At 36.4% G+C, this 27,178-nt stretch overlaps 2 protein-coding genes across 3 annotated transcripts; both read left to right on the top strand.

Moving 5' to 3' along the window:
- LOC121982192 (la-related protein 6B-like) lies at nt 1-22,623 on the top strand. Of its 2 annotated transcripts, XM_042535145.1 has the most exons (11): nt 1-613; nt 4,380-4,461; nt 9,190-9,243; nt 9,311-9,405; nt 9,477-9,548; nt 9,624-9,703; nt 9,771-9,867; nt 10,264-10,311; nt 10,403-10,471; nt 21,739-21,876; nt 22,111-22,623. In XM_042535145.1, the coding sequence occupies exons 1-11, from the start codon at nt 218-220 to the stop codon at nt 22,375-22,377; spliced, it is 1,398 nt and encodes a 465-aa protein (XP_042391079.1). In that variant the 5' UTR covers nt 1-217; the 3' UTR covers nt 22,378-22,623. The 2 variants fall into 2 exon arrangements, with proteins under 2 accessions (XP_042391079.1, XP_042391080.1); XM_042535146.1 differs by lacking the exon at nt 9,190-9,243 and having other exon boundaries at nt 5-613.
- A 1,712-nt stretch (nt 22,624-24,335) lies between these two features.
- LOC121983339 (polygalacturonase-like) lies at nt 24,336-25,782 on the top strand. Its single transcript, XM_042536272.1, has 4 exons — nt 24,336-24,755; nt 24,829-25,118; nt 25,218-25,446; nt 25,507-25,782. Exons 1-4 carry the CDS (start codon nt 24,336-24,338, stop codon nt 25,723-25,725), a joined length of 1,158 nt encoding a protein of 385 aa, XP_042392206.1. The 3' UTR covers nt 25,726-25,782.
- The last annotated feature ends 1,396 nt before the right edge of the window (nt 25,783-27,178 follow it).

The following is a 27,178-nucleotide window of genomic DNA, read 5'->3' as shown; positions in this document are numbered from 1 at the left end:
CCTCGGTCGACAGTTAAGCAGGCTGACCAGCGCCGGTACCACCCGCTAGCCCCTGACATGGACACAGTGGTGCCCCCGTAAATAAAGCAAAGCGGCGTTGACGGTCAAGGGAGCGGAGCGCTATATCAGCCGAGTGCTGCTTTTGCAGTGCGAGGACGAGGAAGTTCATCTCTCCGCCCCAATCGGGTTCTTCCCAACCCTAATGGCTTAAGAAACCATGGAGCCAACCCTAGAGACCCTCCAAGACAGCAGCGCCGACCGATCGCCATCGGTCACCGGCGATTCTTCCCCCTCGGGGTCCGTCCCTTACCGCCGTCTCAATGCCCGGGTAGCAGAGTTCGTCCCTCGCTCCACACAGCTCCACGCGTCTTCCCCGGCGTCGATCCAGCACTGCCACTCTCCCTTGTCTCGCCCCGTGATGCATGCCTTCCAACAAGCGCCCCTCAGTCCTACTTACTTTACTCCTGGGCCGAGTTCGTTCGAGCACTACGGGGCTTCGTCAGCCGGTGGCTCTGGCGATGAAGAGGGAGGGCACACTGGCGCTGATCCTGAACTAGTCCCTCTGGAGAGGGATGGACTTTCGGAGGAATTTGTACAACAGATCACGAAGCAGGTCACCGCTCATTCTGTTCACCTTCATTTCGTTGTTTGATTTTGCTTTGGTAGCAGTTTAGTGGAAACTTGGAAGCATACTAAACGTATCATTTTTGGGCACATTGTTGATGTTCAAGTTTGTTTTGTCAGTATAACTAAGGAGATGAACTGTTTGAACGTTTTGAACATCTTCGATTAAGTTGGTTAAAGTTGTGTGATTTGACTTATATCATAATCTAAGTGAAGAAAGTGCAGTGCTATCTGGGATATCTGTGCATCGCTACATTTACATATTAATTTTGTGACCCACTCCATCCATTCATGATGAAGTTGTGGCGATTGATCCTATTCATCATTTGGATACATCTCTCTTGTCATTTACAGGTACCGTGAAAGAATGTAGAGGCAGGATACAATGAAGTAGTGAGTTGGTGGAAACCCTACCTAATAATTCAAACTAGCAATCAAGTTTTTCTTAGTAGGAGACTGATCTCACATTTGTTTCAACACTTGAGATCAGATTTCTTATAATGGCATTTCTGGCTGTGCTTGCTTGCCTATAAAATTTGAACCAGCCTAGGTTAGATTTTCCTGGTTTTGCTGTTATGACTTCCTGCATTTACTAATGCACTTGGAGAGGAAAATTGGTTGTACAGTAAAATTTGGAAAATGGATATTAGTGAATTTATGAGCATGGAACTGCATGAAGAAGATCTATTATTTATTTCTGCTTTCTTAGTAATTCTACTATTCCAAAATACATTTAAGGAAGCAGAAACATACAAGGACTTACTTTCTTCACTTTTTAAATTTGAATTTAGTAATTTTAGTTGTTCAATAGAAAAAATATTATTTTAAATCCTAGATATCATTAGTTCACTACTTTATGATTATAACTTTTCTCTATTAATTTTTGCCAGCTATTTCATGATACAATTATCTACTACTTCCATGGTTTTAATGTAACTTCCTAGGTGAATTTTGAAGAGGATGACATAGTGGCCACATATGGTATATGTGTATTAAGGAATCATATTTGGTTATATGTAGGTGGATTGACCAAATACAACATGCATTTGCTTTTTGAAAATGTTGTACAAAATTATCAATCATTTAGCTCTCTTATGGAAATTTCTTCATTTAGTTTTTTTTAATGTTGATATAGACGAGCTTAGACGAGGTAGAAGCTAGACATGATAGAAATTGAACTATTCTTCAAATATGAAAATAACCAACTTTTCATTCATCGATCCTCTCTTTCCTTGCATTTGTCTCCAAGTGAACCTTCAATGTGAGATGATTGGAGAAGATAAAAGTAAGAATAGGTAAAAAGGAAAGAAAGAGGTAAAGAAGGAAGCAAGACAAGAAAGAGAGAAATAGAAATATAAATTATACGAATAGATTAGTTTAGATTACTTGTTTTTATCAAATAATAATTGTGTGAGAGAAAGTATATCAAATATGTACCTCACATCTTCATTATTGGGTGGGTGGGGAGTTGGGGTATAAAGAAAAAGTTGGTTATCTTTGTTTTTGTCATGCGTTGTACAAGTTAGGAATGCCAGGAAGCTAGCTTTTCTTTTTTCTCGTGAACTCTAATAACGTTAGAGCAAAAATACGCACAAATAGCTAACTAAATTAAATAAATGTATACCTCTTAAGAAGCTCCACCGGTACTATGCATAAACCTCACAAAAAGGCCAAAATAAATATGCATAATGTGAGCATAAAAAATGCAAAGGTATATTTGAAAGACGCGCATGAATTTAATTTTAATTAAGAGATTAAGAAAATTAACTCAATTTATATTACAACTTTAAGTTCTCATTTGAGTTCTTTAATTTATATGTATATATATAGTCAACTATTATTTTGTTTCCAATTATTTGTCAACATTTAGAGTCACAGCTATTATCATTTTTTTTATCACAAATTAAGAGAATGTTTAATTATTATTTTTTAAGTCTCCACCAATAAATTTGTCATCAATAATATATCTCTAATAAATTCATTATCAATAAATCTAACGTATGGGAAAATAAATCCTAACCGTGGGCGACGCTTCATTAGCAAAATCTCATGTGTGCAGGCGGATATATTGATATTTTCACTTTTTAGTATTTCTTTTCTTCATTTAAAATCATTTTTGTTCGGCTTAGAATCTCTACACCACATTTATTCTATTCCTCATCCACATCTTATTGGTTAGTTTAAACGACTAACCTAAAATAATTTTTATTATAAGTTATGCTAATTTACTGTATACTAACATATGGTCTTTATGTATGAGGTATACAACATAAACACAAGTACCATCATCTAAATTATCAAGTAGCATTGCTTGAAAGGTCAAGCAATCTAATAATAGTTAACAAGTACCGTTGATGGAATGAAAGAGGGGGATGGGTAGGTGGGGGAGTTGGGATATGGACAAAAAGTTGGTTCTCTTTGTTTTAGGCCTCTCCAGTTTAGGCTGGAACTGGACAACTGTACACGACTTTCCTCCATATCAGAACTTAGAAAGCAAATTCTCTTTTGTTTGTTCTTCAACTCACCTAGTTGTCTTGTTTCAAATTTCTCCAAATTTATTACTTAAAATAGTTGCATTCACAATTTCAGTTTTCCGATATCCTTTGATTTAGATTACTAACGTGGACATTTTCTTTCCCGCTTGTTAGTTGTTTATTCTTGCCCCTAACATTCATATTATCACATTGAAAGTATTCTCTTTTTTTTATCCTTTTATTTGTTTTCTGATTGTTATGGTTATATTTTCTTCATTTTTTCAAAAATCCTGATTCTCTCTCTTTCACACACACAACATACACATCTAATATAACCAGTTTTTCAGGCTGGGTCCTGTTTCTTTCTTCTATCTCACCAAGTTTATGTTTCAAAATTTTCCCAATTATTACTTAAAAAGTCACATTCACAATTTTAGTTTTGCTATATTCTTTACTTAGATTCTTAAGATCATAATTTTATTAAAATGATTTAGAGTTATATTTTATTTCTCTAATGTAGCATATGTTCTGTATTAACTTTCAATATATAGTATTGATATGAACATTTTAAACACTACTATTCCAATATCATGAAACATAAATAAAATTATGCAAATTTGAAGAATTCAATTGAATTTTTAATGTTATATATTCAAAAGAATGCATAAATAAAATCATGCAAATATGAAGAATGCCAAGAATTTTTAATGTTCTATATCGAAGGAATAGCTTTATAAGATGAACGATAGTAATAAGATGAATAATAGTGGAAATAAGTTAATAAGTTCTTTTTCTAAAATTTAAAAAGCATCTTACATAAAGAAAAAATATTTCAAATGATATGACAGAATAGTTAATATCAATTTTAAAATGTCTAATTAAATGCAGTCACAGTTGTTGGGATCAAGATCCCGTGTAGGAACAATAAGCAAACATAAGATCTAATAGTAGGTACTTATGTTACTAAACCAATTCAGAATTTTCTACTTAGATATAGAATGTATAGATGAATTTGGATTTCTAAGATTGTAATATTGTAAGATACTAAGGTTTGAACACAATCTTGACTTCCTAAATTCTAACAGCTGTTGGATGTAAATAGTAATACTGATTCCATAATGGTCTAGTTTTCTCTAGAGTGTCTTCTTTCTTGCAATTTCCTGTTGCATCGCTTTGTCTTCATACATTCTTCATTAAGTTTTGAATGCCTATTCTTGGCAACTGCTCATTTTTAGCTAGTTGTGCGCATTATATTTCATCTTGATATTTCATCATCAGCAGGTTGAGTATTATCTCAGTGATGTGAACCTTGCTACAACTGAACACTTGATGAGATTCATAAGTAAAGATCCTGATGGATTTGGTAAAAATTCTAACATTTGACTACTCGATCATTTTTATTTGAATTGGTTAAGATAATAAACTTGACATTCTTTTTAATAATAGCTCTTTTTCAATGATGAACATATTTATTTGGTGATATCTTTGAGTACTCCTTGCAATTGGTCATGGTGTTTAAAAATATCTTATATGATGAGGCAATGCCTAATTAAACTTTTGGGTTGTTACAACCCCCAATTTCAATTTTTGAATCCTTAAGCCCCTTGATTATTAACATATGCGACAACTTTCAATATCCTGCACTTGCAAGTTACAATGGACTAACTATGCACATGCTAACTTGGATGAATCATGCTTTTCCAAAAATGTAGTTTTTCCAAAAATGTAGTTTTAAAAGTCATAATTCAATTGCTATACCAAGAGGCTTTTGCTGCTGCACACTTAATTCTCTAGTTGCTGCTTTTAACTTTGGTATTTTTTACATATCTAGAGAAGCATTCGAAAAAATGAGGAGCAAGTGTTTGAATAAAAGTTTATTTTCGGGGGAGCAAGGGACTAGAGGACAAGCATTCTTTTCCTAACTTATCTATGTTTAGATATGAATTTTATTTTATATGATTCTAAAAATGAAACAAAAGCCCTTTAGAAGTTAAATTTAAACAATTAAAGGAAAATCTAACCTGTTAAAATTTAAAATAAATGCAACATATATACTATAAATTAAATTAATATAAAAGAAAAGGGAAAATGATAAATTTTATTTTATAAAGTAGAATTATAAAGGTCAAACAAAGTGAAATCTTAAAGTTGACCATGACATAGAAAGAAATAAACAAAAATTGCACATTATCATCAGTGGAAAATATGAAGTAAATGTATGTTTTTCGTGAAGAAGTAGCCTTTGATGAGCAAAGGGGTCATAGTGAAGAAGCAACCATTGGTTAGAAAGGGTCAAGGATGATACTACGTGCAAAAGGTTGAAGATGAATCATCAAATAGAATAAGACACAATATTTTTATCCTTAAATTAACTATGTGAAATTGTATACTTGATTACGTCAATTAATTGTTAAGAATTGGGAAATTGTATTGAATTAATTTGTCATATCAAATCACACCTATTCTTGACTCATGATTTACTCATATGGGTTGAACCATTTTGGGTGCAAATTGAATTGAATTGTGTGGTTTGTATCATGAATTGTTTTTGTCAATTTTTGACTTAAATATCTTAAAAATAATTTTAGTTTATTCACAATAGTTTAAAAAATAAAATATATTTAAAATTATAGACTATTTCATTGAATAACATTCTAGTATAAAATAAGTTTACATTGATTCATAATAAAATTAGATAGGTTTATATCTTCTATTGATGACAATGTTCAAATATTCCATTAAGAATTGAAATAAACTGAGTAGTAGAAAATTTCCTTATGACTTTCACGGATGTCAAGTTCATCATCATTATCATTCTATGTATCAATGTGACAAGACTTATTCTTTTCAACATTATTTAGTGTTTGGTCCACCTTAACTATCATTGACTTTGTGTTTGTGTGATACTTTTTTTTCCTTTTGTTTCATCTTTGACTTTTAAAACTCATAGACCTTTATGTGCTAGTTTCCTATGGGAAGGGAAATAATTAAGGAAACATTTAGTGGTAGTGAATAGAATTTTTTTTCCTAATTTTTAATTCCTTGGAAGGAAACAAAGAGGATGCAAAGTTTGAATTATAAAATTGATTATCTAAAAAATAAAAAATTTAATAGATTGATTTTTTTTTAGTGCTATGATCATAGGCTTTTGCTTGATTTGGGGGGAAGCAATCCATGTGTATGTTGGGTAAATAGTTCTGCTTGATTCGAGTGGAAGCAATCTAAGTGCATGTTGGGTAAATAGTTCTTCACTCACTTCCATCCTGTCTTTTCTATCCAATGTAATGATAGAAACCATGCATATTCCAGGTGCATTTCCTTGTATTTTTCTTTCTTTCATAAGGAATGCAACCATACTTTTGTAGTTTAATGTGAAATTTATTCTTCCCTTCTTTAATTCTGTTAATTGGTCTTTTTGAAAGAAACACGATTATGCATCTATATTATAATATAAAATCCATCCTTTTTTCTATTATAATAATCTGTTTGATTTATAATATATTGGGTATTATGTCTTTTTTCTAATTGCTTTGATTTACTTTTAATTATTTAAAGGTTTTCTTTTTTTATTTCTAAGAACATATAATATGAGATTCACATTGAATTATGAACCTTTTCATTTCTGATTTCTACGTATGAACCATATTATTTTACATGTGAATAGTAACATACCGTATGATACGAAGCATGAATCATACGATTCTGACCACTACGTAGGAACTTCACTATGACTTCCTTAACTTCCTCTCATTCACTATGACAATATTTAGGTGATATTCATCATCATATCACTGTGCAATTCATAGGCAATAAACAAGTGAATATCATCATGTATATGTGATTATGATAATTATAATTGATTCTTGGCAATCCTAAAAAAGCTTCAATGTTTGACATGCATAATTGCTAATCTTCCTTGAATTTTAACAACTGTTTATTTTCTTCTAATCATTTCTTTCGTTATTTGAACCATTTGATGATTCATTAGTTTCTACTCCTAAAAAAGGATAGTGGGCTTTTTTAGTACAATAGTATGAATCAATTGATGACCCTTTACATCTATCTCACCCACTTGTTCCTTGAATCTAATTGTGGAAGTATTGAATGTTTTATGGCCATTTTTGTTTTCTAGCTGTGTTTGATCATATGCAATTTGCAACTATGATAGGCAACTGTGTTACCGACATTCATTGTTGTGTATTTCTTTATCCTACCTAAATCATTGAAGTGGATTAAATATTTCCAGATATTGTCTGTCTTTGATGTGCATATTAAATTTCCTGTTGCATGTTTTCATTTACTAATGCTATACCAATATAATTTTAGTTAATTTTTTTTATTTTAACATGAACTAGAACATTATGAACTAATGCTGAGAATAAATTCATTTCTAGTGCAACCTTTTAGGAGATTGTTGATGCTAATAATGTTTTCTTCATAGGGATGCCTGTATGTGATCGCCTATTGTGGATTGTTGGTTAGGCGGATTGTTGGTTGCATGGTAATATATTGAATATGTCATGTAGTGGAATTAGTACATATATACTGTCTAAGTGACATGAGCTTCAGTATGAATATTGAGAATTGATCATTCTTGTTGCTAATATAGTAATACATTTGATGAATTGTGATCGGGCATGTTTCTTGTCTATTTGAGAATTCACTATTTCTCAGTTGTGTGGTAGAGTTTGCACTCTAGAGGGACTTTGCTAATCATTTGATGGAGTTCCTACCAAAGTTTAAAATTTCAATCTTGGCCATAGTTTGGGTTAATGATCAGAATGTTGCAGTTTCTTTACTGTATTGTGCCGTGCCGATATAATTTCAATACTTCTTTAAATATAAAGTATATTAATTAAAAATATTTTTATTAATATTTGATTGCTATAAATGTTTACTATGGAGTTATATTTGTGAAGTTGAATGTTTAGTTTAAGTTTTGATATTATCTTGTGAAATGTTTTATGCTTATTGAGGAAAAATCAATTTAGGGTTAGCTGAAGCCCACCAAGTAGACATGACAGTATCAAATAGGTTAAACTAAATTTAATTTGGATTTATTTTGATCAGTTTAAAATTAAACTAATTTATATATATAATAATTTAATTCATTAGTAGTAATATATTTTATAAAGTTAAAAATCATATTATAGTTAATTTTGTCTAACAATCTATCTTCTCTATCTTAAAGAGATTTTTTTACATCGTAAACAGTTAAAGGAAAAAATTAACCATCCTTCAAGGGATGTTTTTTTCACTATGCTTATCTCATAGACCTATGGAGGGAAAAATTGACTTGAAAAATGGAAAACAAAATTAATAAATGAAGGAGGAAACAAAATTAAGGGGAAAGGAATTAGAGTTAATCGTGTAAAAAATAAAAAATGAAAATAGGGGAAACAGAAGAATGCAAAAGGAAAAAAAAATGACCGATCACACCGCCTGCTGCCACGAGGCCGGGCCATGTTTGGCCTCCACAACCTCATGAGGCCACTGCGAGTCGCCACTGTCTCAACCTCGCAGCTTTGAACTCGTGCCCTTGCCGGTCGACGGGTGTAATGGTAAATTCTACCTGTGCTGATCGGTAGGACTTGATATTTTATTCATTGGTTCCTCCTGACAATTGCATCAATGTATGTAGTTTCATTCCATAGGGTTTTGGTAGCAATAGGCATATTATTGTGTTGGTACAATATGGTATTGGTCGGCACTAATAAAGAGGAGGAACCAAAGAGGACGGGAAGTGAGGAGGAAGAGTAGGAGGATAAGACTCATCTGGAGGAAGAAGAGGAAGAACCAAGGTGATACTATCCTAAGACGAGGAAAAAAAGAATCTTGTAATCTTGTCCAATCACTTCTAATGCGGTCTTAGTACTGAAATTTTACTGGAACGATTTTGTATCTTCTGCTCAAAGCAAAAAAGCAACTGAATTGCTTGTTATGTGATCATTTTTATGTTACCTATTAATGAACAAGTTATATATCAACATGACATTGATGCCTAATAATTGAATTTAATCTATTTCACTGAAAAGGTGAAACCTATGCTTTATCAAACTGTAAGATGTTTTCCCTTCTTTTGATTATTTAGGCAAACAACATGGATATTGTGAACGTTTTAGTCTTCTGAGAGATCTTCCTTTAGGTAAAAGTTGAGAATTCAGTTCAAGATAAATAATACAATAATCATGTAAATGTTTTCCTCTGTGCAGTGCCAATATATGTAATAGCTGCATTTAAGAAGATCAAAGCATTAGTTCACAATAATTCACAGCTTGCTATGGCACTCCGAACATCTTCAAGACTGGTGAGTTCTTCCATTCTACTATGTTGTCTCTCTCTAGTTGCTTACATTTATGTTCCTGAGTCAAATTACAGGTTGTAAGTGAAGATGGGAAGAAAGTTAGGCGTCAGCAGCCTTTTACAGAGTCGGACATGGAAGCATTGCAGGTGAGAATTTAATAGTGAAACATATGTTTTTTTGATGATCAGTTCGATTCATTTTTGTGCTTTATATTTCTCCAGTCTCGCATTGTTGTTACTGAAAACTTGCCTGAAGATCATTGTTACCAGAATCTCTTAAAGATCTTCTCATCTGTTGGCAGGTAGAACATCTTATTATTTGCTGCTACTCTGTGAATTTGTTACCTCAATAACTTGATCTGTGTTTAGTGTAAAGACTATACGCACATGCTATCCACAACTTGCCAATGGAATAGCTTCTTCAAATAATAGACCAACAAGACTTGAAGTGCTCTTTGGTAGCCGAGTATGTATCTCAATCATTTTTTTGTACAGTAGCTAGGCTACATTGTCAAACTCAAAAAATGAACTTTCATGTCATAGTGCTTTAAGTATTAGCACATACAAATTTTGTTTTTAAGCTTGTAATATATATACATCTGTTTGAGTTTCAATCGTTTACTTTCTTTACCAACTTTGTATGATGACAAGTTGCTCATTTTTTGATGTATAGAAATATTTGTGCAAGGTGAATGAGTTCAGAGTTTGAGATAGTATAAGCAGATTCAAAGGAATCTTGACTATATTTGTAATGCAATAAATTGTTTAGACTTGCTGTGGCATGCAAAGCATCCTACACGATGAGTTATGCAAACTTCTGCTTATGTTTTCTTAAATTATTTTTGGTGTTTTTCCTTTTTAGTTGCATGCATTTGTGGAGTACGCGACTGTTGAAGATGCCGAAAAAGCAGTATGTTTGATAATTGCCGATCTTAACTACAGTTTTTTTTTTTACTTTCTTAAGCTGTTACCTAGTGGATATGATCTTTTTACTCATGCAGGTTGCTGAACTAAATGAAGAGAAGAATTGGAGAAGTGGTCTCAGAGTTAAATTTTTTCCTAAATTCTTGGTAATCAGCAACCATCAATCATGTTGCTTCCTCTTTAGCCTGAATTTCCTTCCACAATTTTTAAATTGTCATTTGTCTTCTAAACCATTTTCTTGCTTTAGAATTTCCATTTCCTGAGTTCTTATTATAGCTTTGAAAGGTTTTTTTGGGTTATTTTTAAATGGGATTATAATCCATCTATTTATAAACTTCGGAACACAACTGATGATATAATCTAACGATGAGGAAAGTATGCTAGCTAAATATAAGACTTGGTAATTTATGAATGAATTGGTTGAAGTATACTGGACTTAATAGTGCCTCAGGTGACTAATTTGAGCCTACAATCCTCCAACTTGACCATTTGAGACCATGGACGAATGGTTTGAAGTATATTGGAGTGGTCTTAGTCTTATGATCATTTTGGAGACTGTCAACCCATTTATGTGGTTTGATCAGCACACCTTGATGACCTAAAACCTTCTAAATTGTGTATTTGAGACCATGTATAGATTGTTTTAAGTATACTAGACTCACTAGCGTTTGTAGATGACCATTTTAGAAAGGTTAAGCCTATCAAGGTGGTTTGACTAAAACACCTTGATGGCCTAAAATCTTCCACATTGGTCATCTGATAACATGAAAATATTATTTGAAATATTTTGGATCCACTAGTGGTCTCGGATAACCAATTCAAAGAGGATTTAAGTCATTAAGGTTAAACACTTTGACAATTAAGCTCTGACTATTCACTATCACAATAACTAAAACAACTCCCTGTACATTGCTACAATGTACTTGGTCAATGTACCTGGTCAGGCGCTTGAGTATAGAAGTGTGATCGTGTGACATGGTGGCAACAGATGTGTGTAGAAGTGGATGTTGTAGAGAGGAAGACTAGGCTTTTACCACTTGTGGCTGGATTGTTTGTTTGGGAAGTTGTTGGTGCTGCACATAAGAAGCTTAAGGACCACTAGACATGTTGAAAGATTGAGAAGTCGCTTACGCTGCATTGAAGCTTAGGGTTTTCAGTCTTTCTCAACATAATATGTGAGATGGATTAGCTTACTGATGATAACTGCTTTGGTGGGCACTTTAATTGGCCATGTGCTTTGGAGAGGGGTTTAGTTAGAGGGGCATTTTAGGCATTTAATTTTGGCAAAGTGTGTCCTTTGGTAAATATGAACATGGTGTGCATTTTGAGTATTATGAAACCTCAAGTGTGCATTTGGTAAAATGCTGAAAAATATTCATTGAATTTTCTTCGTTTTCTTATATATATAAGAGAGATTATGCTTCTCTGAGTACATTTGGAGAAGAACATCCTATAATTCTTAAGAATTAGAGAGAGACATCAAAAACGAAGCTGGTGGTTCCAAATAGTGGCATACAACAACAATAACCAAGCCTTTTCCCACTAGGTGGGGTCGGCTGTATGAATCCTTTTACGCCATTGAGCTCTATCTCCTATTATATCATCATCTATATTTAAATAAATTTTATCTTGTTTTATTGTTGCTAACCAAGTCTTTTTTGGTCTTCCTCGTTTTATATGCATGCTTATCATAGTTTCACATCGCCTAATTGGAGCATTTATTGGTCGTCTAAGTACATGTCCATACCATCTTAAACGTGTCTCTTTGAGTTTTTCCTCAATAGATGCAACTCCTACTTTCTCTCTAATGCTCTCATTTCTTATTTTGTCCATCCTCGTATGTCCACACATCCACCTTAACATCCTCATCTCTGCAACTCTCATCTTCTGCTCATGTGTTCGAGTCATAGCCCAACATTCAGCTCCATATAACATAGCAGGTCTAACTGCGGTTTTATAGAACTTACCTTTAAGTTTAAGAGGTACTTTACGGTCACATAAAACACCTGACGCTCTTCAACATTTCACCCATCCTGCTTGTATTCTATGTAAGACATCTCTCTCAATCCCTCCATCATTTTGTAAAAATGATCCTAAATATTTAAATCTCTCGGTTCCTGTGCAACTCGTCCTCTCTTATCTTAACAATTGTTTCATTACTTCTAATATCATTAAACTTAAATTCCATATATTCCGTCTTTATTGAGTTAAAAATCTTATGTTTACCCCTAGATTTGAGCGGAACATTTACTCTTTCATGTATATTATTAACCAAAACAATATCATCTGCAAACAACATGCATTGTGGTAATATGCCTAGTAAGTTCATCTATGAATAAAGTTGATCCTTGATGTAAGATAGGAAATGTTTTAATTAATCCACTTGAAGTCTTCACTCTTGTCGTTGAAATCTGATATAGATGCTTAATTGTTTCAATATATGTTACTCTAGCACCTTTCTTTTCTAAAATTCTCCACAATTTCCGTAGGAATAAACTTTTTCTATATCAATGGTCACACATTTTCCAATGATCAAAATTATAAAAAAGGCACAAATCTATGAAGCACTATGAATGCCATAATGAACCCAAATTGTTATTTTGACCGACTACGGAATCTTCAAAGTATTTTTTTACCCAAATCATATATGACACATTAGTTTAATACATCTATAGTTCACATAATTTTGTGCATCTCTTTTGTTTTTGTACAAAGGGACTAAAATACTTATGTCAATTGATTAAGCACTTTCTACATTTGTAATATCAATTAAAATAACTTCGCAAGTCATTCAATATCTTGCTTCCTTGAGTACTTTCATACCTTTATTAGAATATCATCTAATTCGACCAAATTTTTATTTTTCATCTCATTTAATGCATGTTCTACTTCTAAATTTAAATTGTCAAAAAAATTAAATTTCTATATACTCCTTTTACTTACTTAAATCTCCTAAATAAGTAATCTAAAACTTCTATTGCTTATTTATTTTCTCATCCTTCACTAGTACGATATTAGATTCATCATTAATGCATCTTATTTGATAAAATCTCTAATTTTCCTCTCACTTTAGCTATTCTATAGAAGTCCCTTTTCCCTTCTTTTATATCAAACTATTGATGCAAGCATTCAAAAGTTTCATTCTTGGCTTCACTCACTACTTTCTTAGCCTTTTTCTTGGCTATTGTATACATTTTTAAACTTTCCTCGTTCTTACAAATATATAATTCTTATAAGCTATTCGCTTTTCCTTCACTTTCTCTCGTACTTTCTCATTCCACCACCAAGATTCTTTACTTACATGCTATCCTTTTGACTCACGAAGACACTCTTAGCTTTTCAACTTTGATATCATCTTATCCCACGTTGTATTGAGTCGTCATATATTTCACCCAATGCTTGTGCTCAGATTTCTACCTCCTCTTTAAATATATGTTGTTTCCCATCCTTTAACTTCCACCACTTAATTTTAGGAATTGTATATATTTTCTTTCTATTGATACTATGTTTGAGGCGTATATCCAACACCACTACCCTATGTTGGGTAGTTAAGCTTTCTCCAGGGATGACTTTGCAATCTTTACAAATCTTTCTATCCTTCTTCCTAACCATAAGAAAGTCAATTTGTGATCTATTATTCCCGCTTTTGAATGTGACTAAGTGTTCTTCTCTTTTCTTCCATTAAAAAATAGTGGCATGTGAAAACAAAAATATATGGATCCTGTTATTTTACAAATCTCAAATCTAGAGGTGCTCATGGTTGTCCTTCCCATAAGATCCAATGAGAACTTCAAATGCTTGAGTCTAGGGGTTGACAATTGGAACCAGGAGATTGATATTGTACCGACAGTATAATTGAGCAAGCTTATCAAAGGCCAGCCTGGGCTAATTGGATATACAAAGATATTGCTTGCAAGTAGTTACATACCTACTAAACTATTTTAGGCTTTTCTTTGACTAAAAAATTATGATATGTTTTTGGAAGGTAGTTGTGATGAATTATTGTAATCCTTTAGGCTTATCTTTTATTGGTTATTGTTGACGGATGACTCGTATCTGAATGAAAGCCAATGCAAGGGACGTCATAGAAGAAAAATCTGTTACGCTTTTTTTGTAACATTATTTTGTTACGGTTTTTTATAATAGAATTCTGTTACGGTTTTTCATAACAGAATTCTGTTACGATTTTATTGAGTCTGGAGTTTAGGCAATATTTATAAAGATCATTGTAAACCGATTATATTATGAAAATCATTTAATGTGATTCTCTTTTGTAGAGAGAATTCTAATAAGGCTTCGACCGTTTTTGTGGAGTAGGCACGTTGCCGAACTATGGTAACTCTTCTTCTTCCTTGTGTTTTCTCTTTCTTGCGCGTCTTTGTCTCGTTGCTCTGCGCGATCTATTTCTCTCTTCCTCTTCTTCTGCATTAGTTGTTGAGAGGTGTCGCCCCCCTCTTTGCGCAACAATTGGTATCAGAGCGAGATTTTGACGAATTTCTTCAACATGTCGGGATGATTTCTTTGAAGTTTGATATGATGAAGTTTGACAGAACCGGAAACTTCGGATTATGGCAGAGAAGGGTCAAGGACTTGTTGGTGCAATAAGGCATCGTGAAGACACTAGGAGAAAGGAAACCGGAAAGCATGGAGAGATCAAATTGGGAAGAACATCAGGCGAAGACAATGACAACAATTAGCCTTTGTCTTACGGATGATGTGATGTACCATGTCATGGACAAGGAGTCATCGGTGGCAGTTTGGCAAAAAATGAAAAACTTGTACATGTCAAAGTCATTAACAAATAAATTATATCTTAAGAAGAAATTATTCGGGCTGATATTTTAGAGGAAACCGATCTGAGCTAGCACATTAACGTATTCAACCAGATTGTGAGTGATTTAAAGCGGGTTAATGTGAAGATCGAGGATGAAGATAAGGCGTTGATGTTGTTGAATTCTCTATCTTCATCTCCTACATACGAGAATTTGGTTACTACTTTAATGTAGGATAAGGAAACTCTTAAATTGGAGGAGATCACAGGTGCATTGCTAGGTTTTCACTAAAGGAAGAAAACAAACGATGAAGTTTCTTAGGGAGAAGGACTTGTGGTAAATAGCAACCAAGAGCGTGATAGGAGCAAATCTCGACATGGATTGGGTAATGACAATAATGCTCGTTCTAAGTAGAGAAGGAAGAAGGTGATTACGATTCACGTGCTACAAGTGTGGATGCAAAGATCATATGAAGAAAGATTGTCTAGAGAATAAAGGTAGTTCGGCAAAATCTGTAAACATAGTTGAAGAAGAAAATTCAGAGAGCAGTGATGGAGATATGCTATCAGCTATGTCGAGTTCGGAGCAACTGATGGATGTATAGATCTTAGACTCTGCATGTTTATATCACATGACTTTAAATAATGAGTGATTTGATATCCATAGGGTAGTGGATTCTGGTTTAGTTTTGATGGGAAATAATGCATTTTGTAGAGTTATCGACATAGAGAACATTAGAATCAAGATTTTGATGGTGTGATTAGAACTTTACGTAATGTCAGACGTATACCAAATCTAAGGAAGAATTTAATTTCACTGGTTACACTCGATGGTATTGGTTGCAATTACAAATCAGTGAGCGGGGTGCTCAAGGTCAGCAAGGGAGCTTTGACAGTAATGAAAGGACAAAAGTTAGCAAGGAATATCTACAAGTTGATAGAAACTATAGTTGTAGGTAGAGTCGCCTCGGTGGAGTTTGAATCAGACAACACTATCTTGTGGCATATGCGCCTAGGGCATATGGGTGAACGTGGGATGCTAGAACTTCACAAGAGAGATTTGCTGAAGAGCGTCAAGATGTGCAAACTTGAATTCTGCAAATTTTATATTCTTGGGAAACAAAGCAAAGTGTAATTCAAGACGACGACAAAAAAGACAGAAAAAATTCTAGATTACGTACATACGGATCTCTGGAACCAACCAATGTGGCATTACGTGGATGATACTTGTATTTTGTGAGTTTTACCGATGATTACTCACGGAAGGTCTGAGTATATTTTATGCGTCACAAGTCAGAAATTTTTATAAAATTTAAACTGTGGAAAAATTGAAGTGGAGAACCAGATCAGAAGGAAGATCAAATATCTTAGGTCAACCAATGAGACTGAGTACACAGATTCAAAGTTTCAGGAATTTTGTGAGCAGCATGGGATTATGAGACATTTCTCGATTCGTAAGACACCACAGCAGAATGGTATGGCAGAAAGGCTGAACATGATAATTATTGAAAAGGCAAGATGTCTCAGGTTGCAGGGCTAGCAAAGAATTTCTAGGAAGCAGTTAACATGACATGTTATCTCATTAATAGATCATCAAGGGCAGCATTAGAAGGCAAAGTATCAGCAGAAGTATGGACAGAGAATTTAGTAGATTATGACAAAACAGCTTTGAAATTCCAGAAAAAAGTGTCCCTTTCTTCTCCGGAGCTTTCTCATTAAATAAAATTGCTTTACAATTTATCTTTAGTAACAAAGTAAATATAGCTACCATATTAATTACTGATAATCTAATTTAAGTATGTACTAATTACAAATAATCTACTCTAGGTAATAATATATACACAGCTAATTAGCACAATTATGGCAAAGTAAATTCCATATTTGATAGGCCATAATATCTGCCATTGATAGCACAATTATGGCAAAGTAAATTCCATATTTGATAGGCCATATTATCTGCATGAAGTGGAGTAGGTTCAAGTTGGGAAAACCCAAGTTCACCCAACAGTCCCCGAAGCCAAACTATTTCAGAACAAGCAGAGGACATAGCGCGATACTATGATTCTGTGGAAGACTTAGACACCCGATCTTGCTTCTTACTTTTCCACGCAATAAGAGAGGTACCCAAAAACATGCACCAACCTGTAACTGAGCGTCGAGTATCAGAACAACCAGCCCAATCAGCATCACTATATGCAACCAAACGAATAGGAGAGCCCGCAGAGAAGAAAAGTCCCCGGGAAGAAGTGCCATGCAAATAGCGAACAATGCGTCGAACTGCAGCCAAATGAAGATGTGTAGGTGCTTGTAGAAATTGACTAACTTGTTGAACAGAAAAGGCAATATCAGGCCGGATAATAGTCAGATAGTTCAAGCTCCCTACTAGTTGTCTATATAAAGATGGATCTGGGAGAAAATCACCCTCATCACGGCGATATTTAACGTTCACCTCTAAAGGATGATCAACAGAACGACCATCCTGTAGACCAGCCAAAGCCACTATCCCCTGAAGATATTTATGTTGGTGTAAGAAAATTCCAGCTGGAGTAGAGTGTACTTCAAGCCCCAAAAAATAGTATAAAGATCCCAAGTCTTTTATATGGAAAGACCCCTGAAGATGCTCTTGAAGCTGAGAAATTAAGACAGAGTCGGACCCTGTAATAACAATATCATCAACATATACTAGGAGCAAGACGATTCCTTTTGCAGTTTTGCACAGGAATAAGGAAGAATCATACTGACTTTGGACAAAAGAGAAGTTAATAAGCGTAGAGCGGAACTTGTCAAACCAAGCACGTGGAGCCTGCTTTAAACCATAGAGTGAATCATCTGTTGGACCATCTCTGGCGTAAGAATAGATTGATTGGTGCCGGTGACTGTAGATGTAGGACCAATAACATTCAGATTTGGAATAGTAGCTTGAAAAGCTTGGGTTCGTCGATTTTCCGGACGTGTAGGACACTCCTTGATAATGTGCCCATGTTGCTTACAATAGTTGCAGAATTTCTTACTGCAGTTGCGAGCAATATGCCCAAACTCCTTACAACTATAGCACTGCAGTTGATCCTTACCACGGTTCCTCCCTTGAGCAGCATAAGCAACATTGATAACTGTAGATTTTTCTAGTGATGCACCTAGAACAGCTTGGGTAGCCAATCTTTGTTCTTCACGCAACAATTCTCCAAGACATATATCCAAAGAAGGAACTGGATTTCTATTTAGCAATCCAGCCCGAGCAACATCAAAGTCTGATCTCAATTTCATTAAAAATTGATCGCGTTTACTAACTTCATGAATTGCCTGAATACTAGCTAAGGCCTCCTTTGGTACTTTTGAATATATAATATTAGAATATTCACCCCAAAGATTAAGAAATCCAGAATAATATTGCTCAATAGAAAGATCACCTTGACTGAGATTACCAATCTCAAGCTCTAGTTGGAATCGCCTTGCAGTATTATCTTGATGATATATTCGTTTCAGGTAATCCCACATCTCCTTAGCCGTATTAAAAGGACGTAAATTGTTCACCATATGAGCTTCGATGGATCCGAGAAGCCAAGAGATAATTCGGGCATCCTTTGTCTCCCATTGACCAAGGTCCTTAGTGTTTTCAGGAGCCATTAAAGACCCATCAATGTGACCCCAAAGCTCCTTCCCTTTCAGAAACATTCGGAACTGAAATTCCCATGTTGCATAATTCTTTCCGGTAAATTTGATTGCCAAAGTCTCCGTAGGTATTCTTCCAGAAAAATTCTCATTGGCCATCCGAAAAACAAGTCAATCCAGAAAAACATAAATCTTAATCCAAACTCTCAATCACAAGTCAATCAACTGAGAGAAAAAAAAATTGTTGATTGGAAATCAATCCAAAAGAAACAAACCAGAGAGCTTTAAGGGTAGTAGAAATTTCAGCCTTCCTTTGGCTCTGATACCATGACAAAACAGTTTTGAAATTCCAGAAAAAAGTGTCCCTTTCTTCTCCGGAGCTTTCTCATTAAATAGAATTGCTTTACAATTTATCTTTAGTAACAAAGTAAATATAGCTACCATATTAATTACTGATAATCTAATTTAAGTATGTACTAATTACAAATAATCTACTCTAGGTAATAATATATACACAGCTAATTAGCACAATTATGGCAAAGTAAATTCCATATTTGATAGGCCATAATATCTGCCATTGATAGCACAATTATGGCAAAGTAAATTCCATATTTGATAGGCCATAATATCTGCCATTGATAGCACAATTATGGCAAAGTAAATTCCATATTTGATAGACCATAATATCTTCCATTGATAGATTACTCTCATCTTTGAGTTTTTGAATGCCCAGTTTATATGCACATATCTAGTGAGGAAAGATCAAAGCTAGATGTGAAATCAAAGCAGTGCATTTTTCTGAGGTTTCAAAAAGGAATTAAAGGCTTTAAGCTTTGGGATCCTAAGGCAAACAAGGTGGTGATCAGTAGAGATGTGGTGTTTCATGAGAAGACCATGCTACGACGTACTCAGGAAGAAGGAAAGGAAACACTACAAAGTAACATAGATGTGGAGCTAGAGAGTCATGGCTCTGATAATTCTAGCTTAAAGTACACGGAACATCGTACTATAACTGGTGGCAGAACGAGAGGAATCGTAAAGCCACCCACCAGATACAGATTCGAAGACTTGGTATCTTATGCGATTATCACCAATAACGGAGACCCTACGTCTTTTTAGGAGACGATATACAACTCTAAGAAGGACAAATGGATGGGTGCTATGATAGAGAAGATGGAGTTACTGCATGAGAATTAAACATGGGATCTAGTGGAACTTCCTGAGGGAAAATGAGCTATAGAGTGCAAGTGGGTTGTTGCGAAAAAGATGAAAAAGCTCGACAAGTTGAAGAGATTGTTGAGCAAGGAATTTAGCATGAAAGATTTGGGCGAGGCCAAGAAGATTCTTGGGTTGGAGATTCATAGGGATAGAGTTGTAAGGAGATTATGGTTGTCTCAAAGTAGTTATATGGAGAAGGTGTTGGATAGGTTCAACATGAAGAATACAAAGTTGGTGAGCACACTCCTGGCGTATCACTTCATGTTATCTAATACACAATGCCCAAAACAGATGAGAAGATCTAAGAAATATCAAAGGTTCCTTATGCCAATGCAGTTGGTTGTCTGATGTATGTCATGGTTTGCATAAGACCAACTTTGACGCAACTAGTTAGTATGATGAGCAAGTTTTCTCACATCTTGGTCGACCACATTGGGATATAGTGAAGTAGTTTTTTAGATACTTGAGAAATACAACTGATTATGACATTATGTTGTAGGCAATCGGAAGATCCTTCAGTTGCAGTATACATAGATGCAGACTATGTAGAAGATTTAGATGACAGGAGCTGTGACGGGAGGACTTATCTGTTAGAAGTCTATGATATAATCTATTGTTACATTATCTATTACGGAGTCGGAGTACAAGACAATAGCTAAAGCAGCGAATGAAACTTTATGGCTTATAGGATTGGTCAGAAAACTGGGTGTTCAACAAAGTAGAGTCAAGTTGTTATGCAATAGTAAGAGTGCTATCTATTTGGCGAAGAATCATGTATATCATGCGAGAACCAAACATATTGATGTAAGGTTTCATAAGATCATAGAACTGATTGCTTCTGGGAAAATTCAACTTGAGAAGGTTCACATTGCAGACAATGCTATAAACATGTTGACAAAGCTAGTGACCATAAAGAAGTTGATTCATATCTCTAGATGCTAGAAGAAGCCTAGACCCAAAGATCCAAGTGGAATTTTGCTCAGATACTTGTGTTCTTTGAAGGGGTTAATATTCACCAAGGTAAAAATTGCTGACGGATGACTCATATCTGAATGGAGGTCAATGTAAGAGACGTCATAGAAGAAAAATCTGTTAAATTTTTTTTTATAATAGAATTCCATTACAGTTTTTTATAATAAAATTTTGTTATAATTTTTCATAACAGAATTCTATTACAATTTTACCAGGTCTGGAGTTTAGACACTATTTATATGAATCATTGTAAACTTATTGTATTATGAGAATTATTGAATGTGATTATCTTGTGTAGAGAAAATTCTAATAAAGCTTCGGTCGTTTTTTGGAGTAGGCACGCCGTCGAAACACGGTAACTCTTCTTCTTCTTCTTCTTCCTCGTGTGTTGCTCTTTCATGTACGTTTTTGTCTCGTTGCTCCAAGAATTCATCCTGTCTATGGAGAAGCAGTAGTCATTGCTTATATTCAGCAAGAGCACAATAACTTCCAGCAACCATGGGTAGAAAAAGGGCACAGAAGTGATAATTACAGTTTGTCTCGTCTTCTTAAAACTCTCATTAGTTCTCCTGAGCTGCATTTTCTGTGTTACCAAACTCTAGCTCATGTCGTAACAGTTCCTCAGTAACAGGCTTTCCCAGCGGTGATTTAATTCTCTTGTTGGCTGCCTAGTTATTTTAGTAAATACATTAAGCTCTACATTTTGCTTTTGCAAACAAAGTTTTCATTCTCAACCTGTGTAAACACAAGGTGATTTTTCAGACTTTTTTCCCCTAAACTAGACCTGAATTGATTGCATATGTTTTCGACTTTTGTTACTAACTTATTACTTTTTCAAACTAGACAAAACATGGGCTAGCTCGAGGAAGAAAAGGACATGAAGGTGAATTTAATGGAGATGATGTGTCCACATCAAACCAATCAAATGAAAGACAGATTGATGATGCCTATCACTTATCTGAGGCATCACATGAGCATGAGGTAAGAAGCATGCTCTCCCCTCTACACTATCACTATTAGAGTTTTCTTATGTGAATAAGATTCTTTCAGTTGAGATCTTTCTATGTTTCTCTCTATTTGATTTGATAATATCCTGTTGCAAGCTTCAGTTGACCTACCAAATATATCTTCTCGATAATATAGTCTAGATTTGAGTTGTTTCTATATCTGCACAATTATGGTAGGAGGGTTAACCTAGTCAATTATTTTGGGCAGAATGAGGAGGGCAATGATAATGACGGAGCACCAAGGCGAGGGAGAGGCTGGGGACGTGGAGGGGCAAGGCTTGGGCATGGTCAGCATCACAACAATAGTCGTGTAGCCGCCTCTCTGGTTGGCACCCCACCATCTAGCCATCTTATTCATTCTGACCGTGAGCAGCCTGTTCCAAACAAACCACCTCCCGGTCCTCGAATGCCAGATGGCACTAGGGGATTCACCATTGGTCGAGGGAAATCAGCCATTCCTGCAAGTACAGTCTAAAAATGTTTTTAGTGTTTTCCTCTATATTCATTCTCCATGTGTATGTTGTGGTCGTCATCAGCCAATCCACGGCTTTTAGTGCCGGTGCTGATTTTGGTGTCACTGTATCCATTATATTAGCTGTGGTTGGACTAGTTTTTGTGGTCGATTTGCAGGTTGTATGTTGTTGGGTTCTTACTTTTCATGGTCTGTTCTCCAAAGTAAAAAAAAAATGCAAGGGAATGAGAAAGGGAAGTTGGTACTTAATTCTATTATATGTTAAATAAGGCAAAAACTTTACACTATCTGATTTTGCATTTAATTCTTTTTGCAAGTTGTCTGATGTTAGGAAGTTGCAATTTGGCATTGTGGGCCGAATCCATTGATAGGTTTGTTTGCTTGATCGATAAATTTAAGTGATTTCTGAATCAATTAGTTTGATAAAGTCTTTCCACCATCAACTTCATCCCCACACCAAACTATTAGAAAAGTGGTTCTCTTTTAAACTTTAAATGATGAATCCTATTCAACATCCAATTCTGTGTCCTCTAATTGTACATGTGTTATTCTTTTTGTTCAGGCCTTTATTCATCTTTTTTATCTTCAAATTGAATTTGTCTCTCATATCTTTTTCCTTCAAAATTCACGCCCTTATTGATCTGTTATAGGTTTGTTTCCAATTTCCTTCAAACCGATTGCATCTCCTATAACCATTATTTCTATTCAGAATAGTTTGCATTGTTATAGAAGTACAAACAAAAAAGCATTCCTTGTTTTCCTTCTTATTTCTGGTTTTCAACCAACTATTCTTAAGAATCAGGTGCTCTTTGTTTTAATAAACTTTTTTTAGGCTTATTAGTAGTGAAGTTTAAGACTCTGCTTAACTTGTGGTGGTGGTGCTGCTGTGAGAACATGATAAATTGAATTCAATCATTAGCCGTCTTTCTGGAAACCTAAGCTGAAAGACACTACTTTTTATGCATGAATGAGCTACAAGTCATTTACATAGCAAGAAACCGCCCTAGGGACTCTCGAATTTTTTGCGAGCTCCCTACCAATTCATCGAATCCGCCCATACAATAAAGATCAAGAAGATTAATATAATTCAAAATGAAATCCTCGTTGACTTATCTTAATCTGGATGCCTAACTTTGATATCTTATATATCCATTAGAAATATTAGCTAATCAAACTTAATAACCTCATGCTACCCTCCTCCCTTCAACAATAATACAATATCACATTTTAAATAAAAATGAGGTTTCTTGTATTACAGTTTTGCTTTATCATGTAATCTTGTACTTATCCAATGGCTTTGCTTGTGACTTAGATAAGCAGCCATCGAGAACAAGCAGAGAGAGCTTTGAGTCAACGTTTCATCAAATGATGCCATCTCAAATTATGGCTATAATCTTACTCTTGCTTCCTCTTCTAGTTTACTGAGCACATGTGGTGCACAACATGATTCTTGGAATTAGATTAGCATAGCCTTTTTTTTTATTCTTGGAATTAGATTATCATCAAGATCTAAAGCTCAAATTAACGCTCTGTCAGAGAATTCAAACCTCACTAATTACATGCACAGCAGAGATGAAAGTTTCTCTGAAATGATATCACAGTCCCGTGCACATGGGCACACTAATCATATGTTTAATCCCCTATTTATCATATGCCTTCAGGTTCATTATACGTTACTTCCCACAGGAAAAAGTCGCAGAGATAATTAAACAACAGTAATGGCGGAAGGAAGATGCGGCTGCCATGTGAGCGCACGCAGTCTCCATTAATGGCGACGCAGGAAAAACAAAAAAAAATAACGGCCAAACCACCTGCCCTGTTCCTCATGCAACGGCTGCACTCCTCCATCACCATTCACCGACATTTTGACCTTCCATAACTGAGAAATTCCCCATCGATCTCCATTTCTATAAATACCCAAGCGAAGCGAGAGATTTCAAATCGCACAAAACAGCAATACAATGGCGAAAGCAACTACGACGATGATCGTCTGCCTCTCCCTCCTCAGGGTAGCAATGGCCGCCACGTACAGCGTAACTGACTACGGCGCCGAGGCCGACGGCCAAACCGACTCGACCAAGGCATTCCTCGCCGCGTGGTCCTCCGCCTGCGGTGCCGCTAGGCCGGCGACCATCTACGTGCCTGCCGGACGGTTCCTGGTGGGGCAGGCCACGACCTTCCAAGGCCCCTGCAACAACAGCGCCGTCACGATCCTCGTCCACGGCATCCTCGTCGCTCCAGCCGGTTACACCTCCGCCGTCAACTGGCTGCTCTTCAAGTACGTGGACGGCGTGTCTATCCTCGGCGGCACCATCGATGGCCGGGGCCAGGCCTTCTGGGCGTGCAAGGACGCCGGCCGCAGCTGCCCGCAAGGCGCCACGGTAATCGATTACGCTTTAGCAGACCGATCGAATATTTTCATGCTAATCAGGCGAGGGAGCGTACGCACTGCAGTCGTTGAGCGTGGCGGAATCGAAGAACGTGGTCATCCGAGGACTGACGTCACTCAACAGCGAGATGTTCCACATCTCCATCTTCGGCAGCAGCAGCGTCAAGGTGCAGGGCGCCAAGATCATCGCTCCCGGAGACAGCCCCAACACCGACGGCATCCACATTCAAATGTCCACCGAGGTCACCATCCTCAGCACCAGGATAAAGACCGGCGACGATTGCATTTCCATGGGCCAGGGAGCCTCCGGCGTGTGGATCGAGAAGGTCAACTGCGGCCCGGGACACGGCATCAGGTACGTACGGATCAGATGATCTCGTCGTGTGTCATTCACGGCGATCGAATTAATTAATTATATAATTAAAAAAAAAAATTCTAATCGGTTGCGGTGCAGCATTGGGAGCCTGGGCGGGACGGCGTCGGAGGCCGGGGTGCAGAACATCACGGTGACGTCGGTGTTCTTCTCGGGGACGCAGAACGGGCTGAGGATCAAGACGTGGGGCAGGGGCTACTCCGGCTTCGTCAGGGGCGTCACCTTCGCCCACGCCGTCATGCAGGACGTCAGCTATCCGATCGTGGTCGACCAGAACTACTGCCCCGGCAACGTCAATTGCCCCGGCCAGGTACAATTAATCCCTTACTTCTTCTTTCTGTACGTAATTAAACGAATTGCCGCGCCACAGAGTTCGGGAGTCAAGATCAGTGGGGTGTCGTACAGTGACATCCGGGGGTCGTCGGCGACGCCGGTGGCGGTGAAATTCGACTGCAGCGCGAGCAATCCGTGCAGTGATTTGTCGCTGAGCGACATAAAGCTCACTTTCGAGAACAAGGAGGCGCAGGCCTACTGCAAGAACGCGGAAGGGAGCACATCCGGCACCATCAATCCCCCCAGCTGTATTTAATTTATGATGCCCAATTTCATTGTAGTAGGTAATTAATATATGTGTATTAGGAGATTGATTAGGAGGAATATGTATAATTAGCTAGCAATGTCTCCGGTGGTGGTCGGCCGCCGTGGTGCCAGCGGGCGGCGCCAGGAGGGAGCTGAGCCAGATGCAGAGAGACGAAGATTGCAAGGGGGTGGGGTGTACTCTGAGACTGATTATCAAATTGCTATTTGTAATATTCCTATTGAATTCTAAACCAAACTCTTTCTTTCTTTCTTAACTTGGACTAGTGTTTATCTAGTTTAAGTTTAGTTTGCAAAAATATTCTGAGTTTTTTAGGGCAATCGGAGCAACAACTTAATTATCTGATTGCTCCTTCATCTCGCTGTTTGTCACTAGCCCTAAGTTCAGCTGCTTGCAAAAATATTCTAATTTTTTAGGGCCCTAGACATCTCCGAATGTAGTATAGTGTCAAACTATGTGTAACTATTTGTGCAAGTTTTTAAGGCCTGACTTTAAATCAGTTGTCAAATATTTAAAAAAAAAACAGAAATTATTTGTGCAATTATACTCCAAGTGATTGAGTCTAATTACGTGGTTTAATGTGTTTAGCAAAAATTTAAAGTTAAATTTATGTTGTGTGGGTAGGATACTTGAATGGACTAATGGAAATGAATTGACTAATGACAATCATTTAAATAGTTGATTCTGTCCAAAAATTATGGAGAAGACTGACTGGAGATGTGGCTCCTTGATTGACTGTGTGAATACTCGTTCTAATCTGTAACACAAGTAACGTCAGTACCGGACCAGGGAAGGGGTCTCTGGTGTTAGCTCTCCAACGCTCAAGTCAGTTATCGAAATAGTAAAAAAAGGCGAAGCGACAATGAAAGTGCAAGCGTGAATAATGAATAGCACATACCTCCGCTGGTGCATGAATCCCCTTTTATATAGTGCTACTATAAGTGACGTGCACGTTCCTCAAGGCACGAGCATATTTTTCCAATCATCTTATGAAAAGACATGTCAGAAAAATATCTCTGACACCATATCTTAAAAGAGCATGCAAATCCCTGACATGACCATTGAAGCTTCCGCCGTACGATTTGTCTATTGACTATGTCATGTTGTCAGCGACATTACTCGCCAAAGGGATATTATGAGATATGCGAGGAGCCCCACTGTTCGATCGAGCAGGGTAACCGCTCAACCGGGACTCCCCGCCCGGTCGATCTTAGCTACTCTTCTTCATTGTAGTTTGGTTCGGCCGATTGTCTCTAGCCCGACCTGGACATGAGCTCCGGTCGGGCCGGTACTCACTTGGTCAGTTGTGCGCCATCTGATGTTCCTTCTATATGACCCTGTCCGGGAGAGCGATCTACTTTGATGAGCTTTTGGCCGATCATACCCTTCAAGGCCCAATCAACAACTGAAGTTGACCTCCGCTTGGTCCATCGTTGGTTTCTTG

The sequence above is a fragment of the Zingiber officinale genome, chromosome 5A, assembly GCF_018446385.1.
Source record: "Zingiber officinale cultivar Zhangliang chromosome 5A, Zo_v1.1, whole genome shotgun sequence".
Classification (NCBI taxonomy): Eukaryota; Viridiplantae; Streptophyta; class Magnoliopsida; order Zingiberales; family Zingiberaceae; genus Zingiber; species Zingiber officinale.
The sequence above is the reverse complement of the archived record's forward strand: the minus strand, read 5'-3'. Positions and strand labels throughout refer to the sequence as shown.

Bases quoted from the DNA above. Each gene is read 5' to 3' on its own strand.
- LOC121982192 (XM_042535145.1), top strand. From the start codon at position 218: ATGGAGCCAACCCTAGAGACCCTCCAAGACAGCAGCGCCGACCGATCG. The intron at 4,462-9,189 runs GTAAAAATTCTA...TTGATTATTTAG, and splicing joins TAAAGATCCTGATGGATTTG to GCAAACAACATGGATATTGT. The intron at 9,244-9,310 runs GTAAAAGTTGAG...TCCTCTGTGCAG, and splicing joins TCTGAGAGATCTTCCTTTAG to TGCCAATATATGTAATAGCT.
- LOC121983339 (XM_042536272.1), top strand. From the start codon at position 24,336: ATGGCGAAAGCAACTACGACGATGATCGTCTGCCTCTCCCTCCTCAGG. The intron at 25,119-25,217 runs GTACGTACGGAT...GTTGCGGTGCAG, and splicing joins GGCCCGGGACACGGCATCAG to CATTGGGAGCCTGGGCGGGA. The intron at 25,447-25,506 runs GTACAATTAATC...GCCGCGCCACAG, and splicing joins ACGTCAATTGCCCCGGCCAG to AGTTCGGGAGTCAAGATCAG.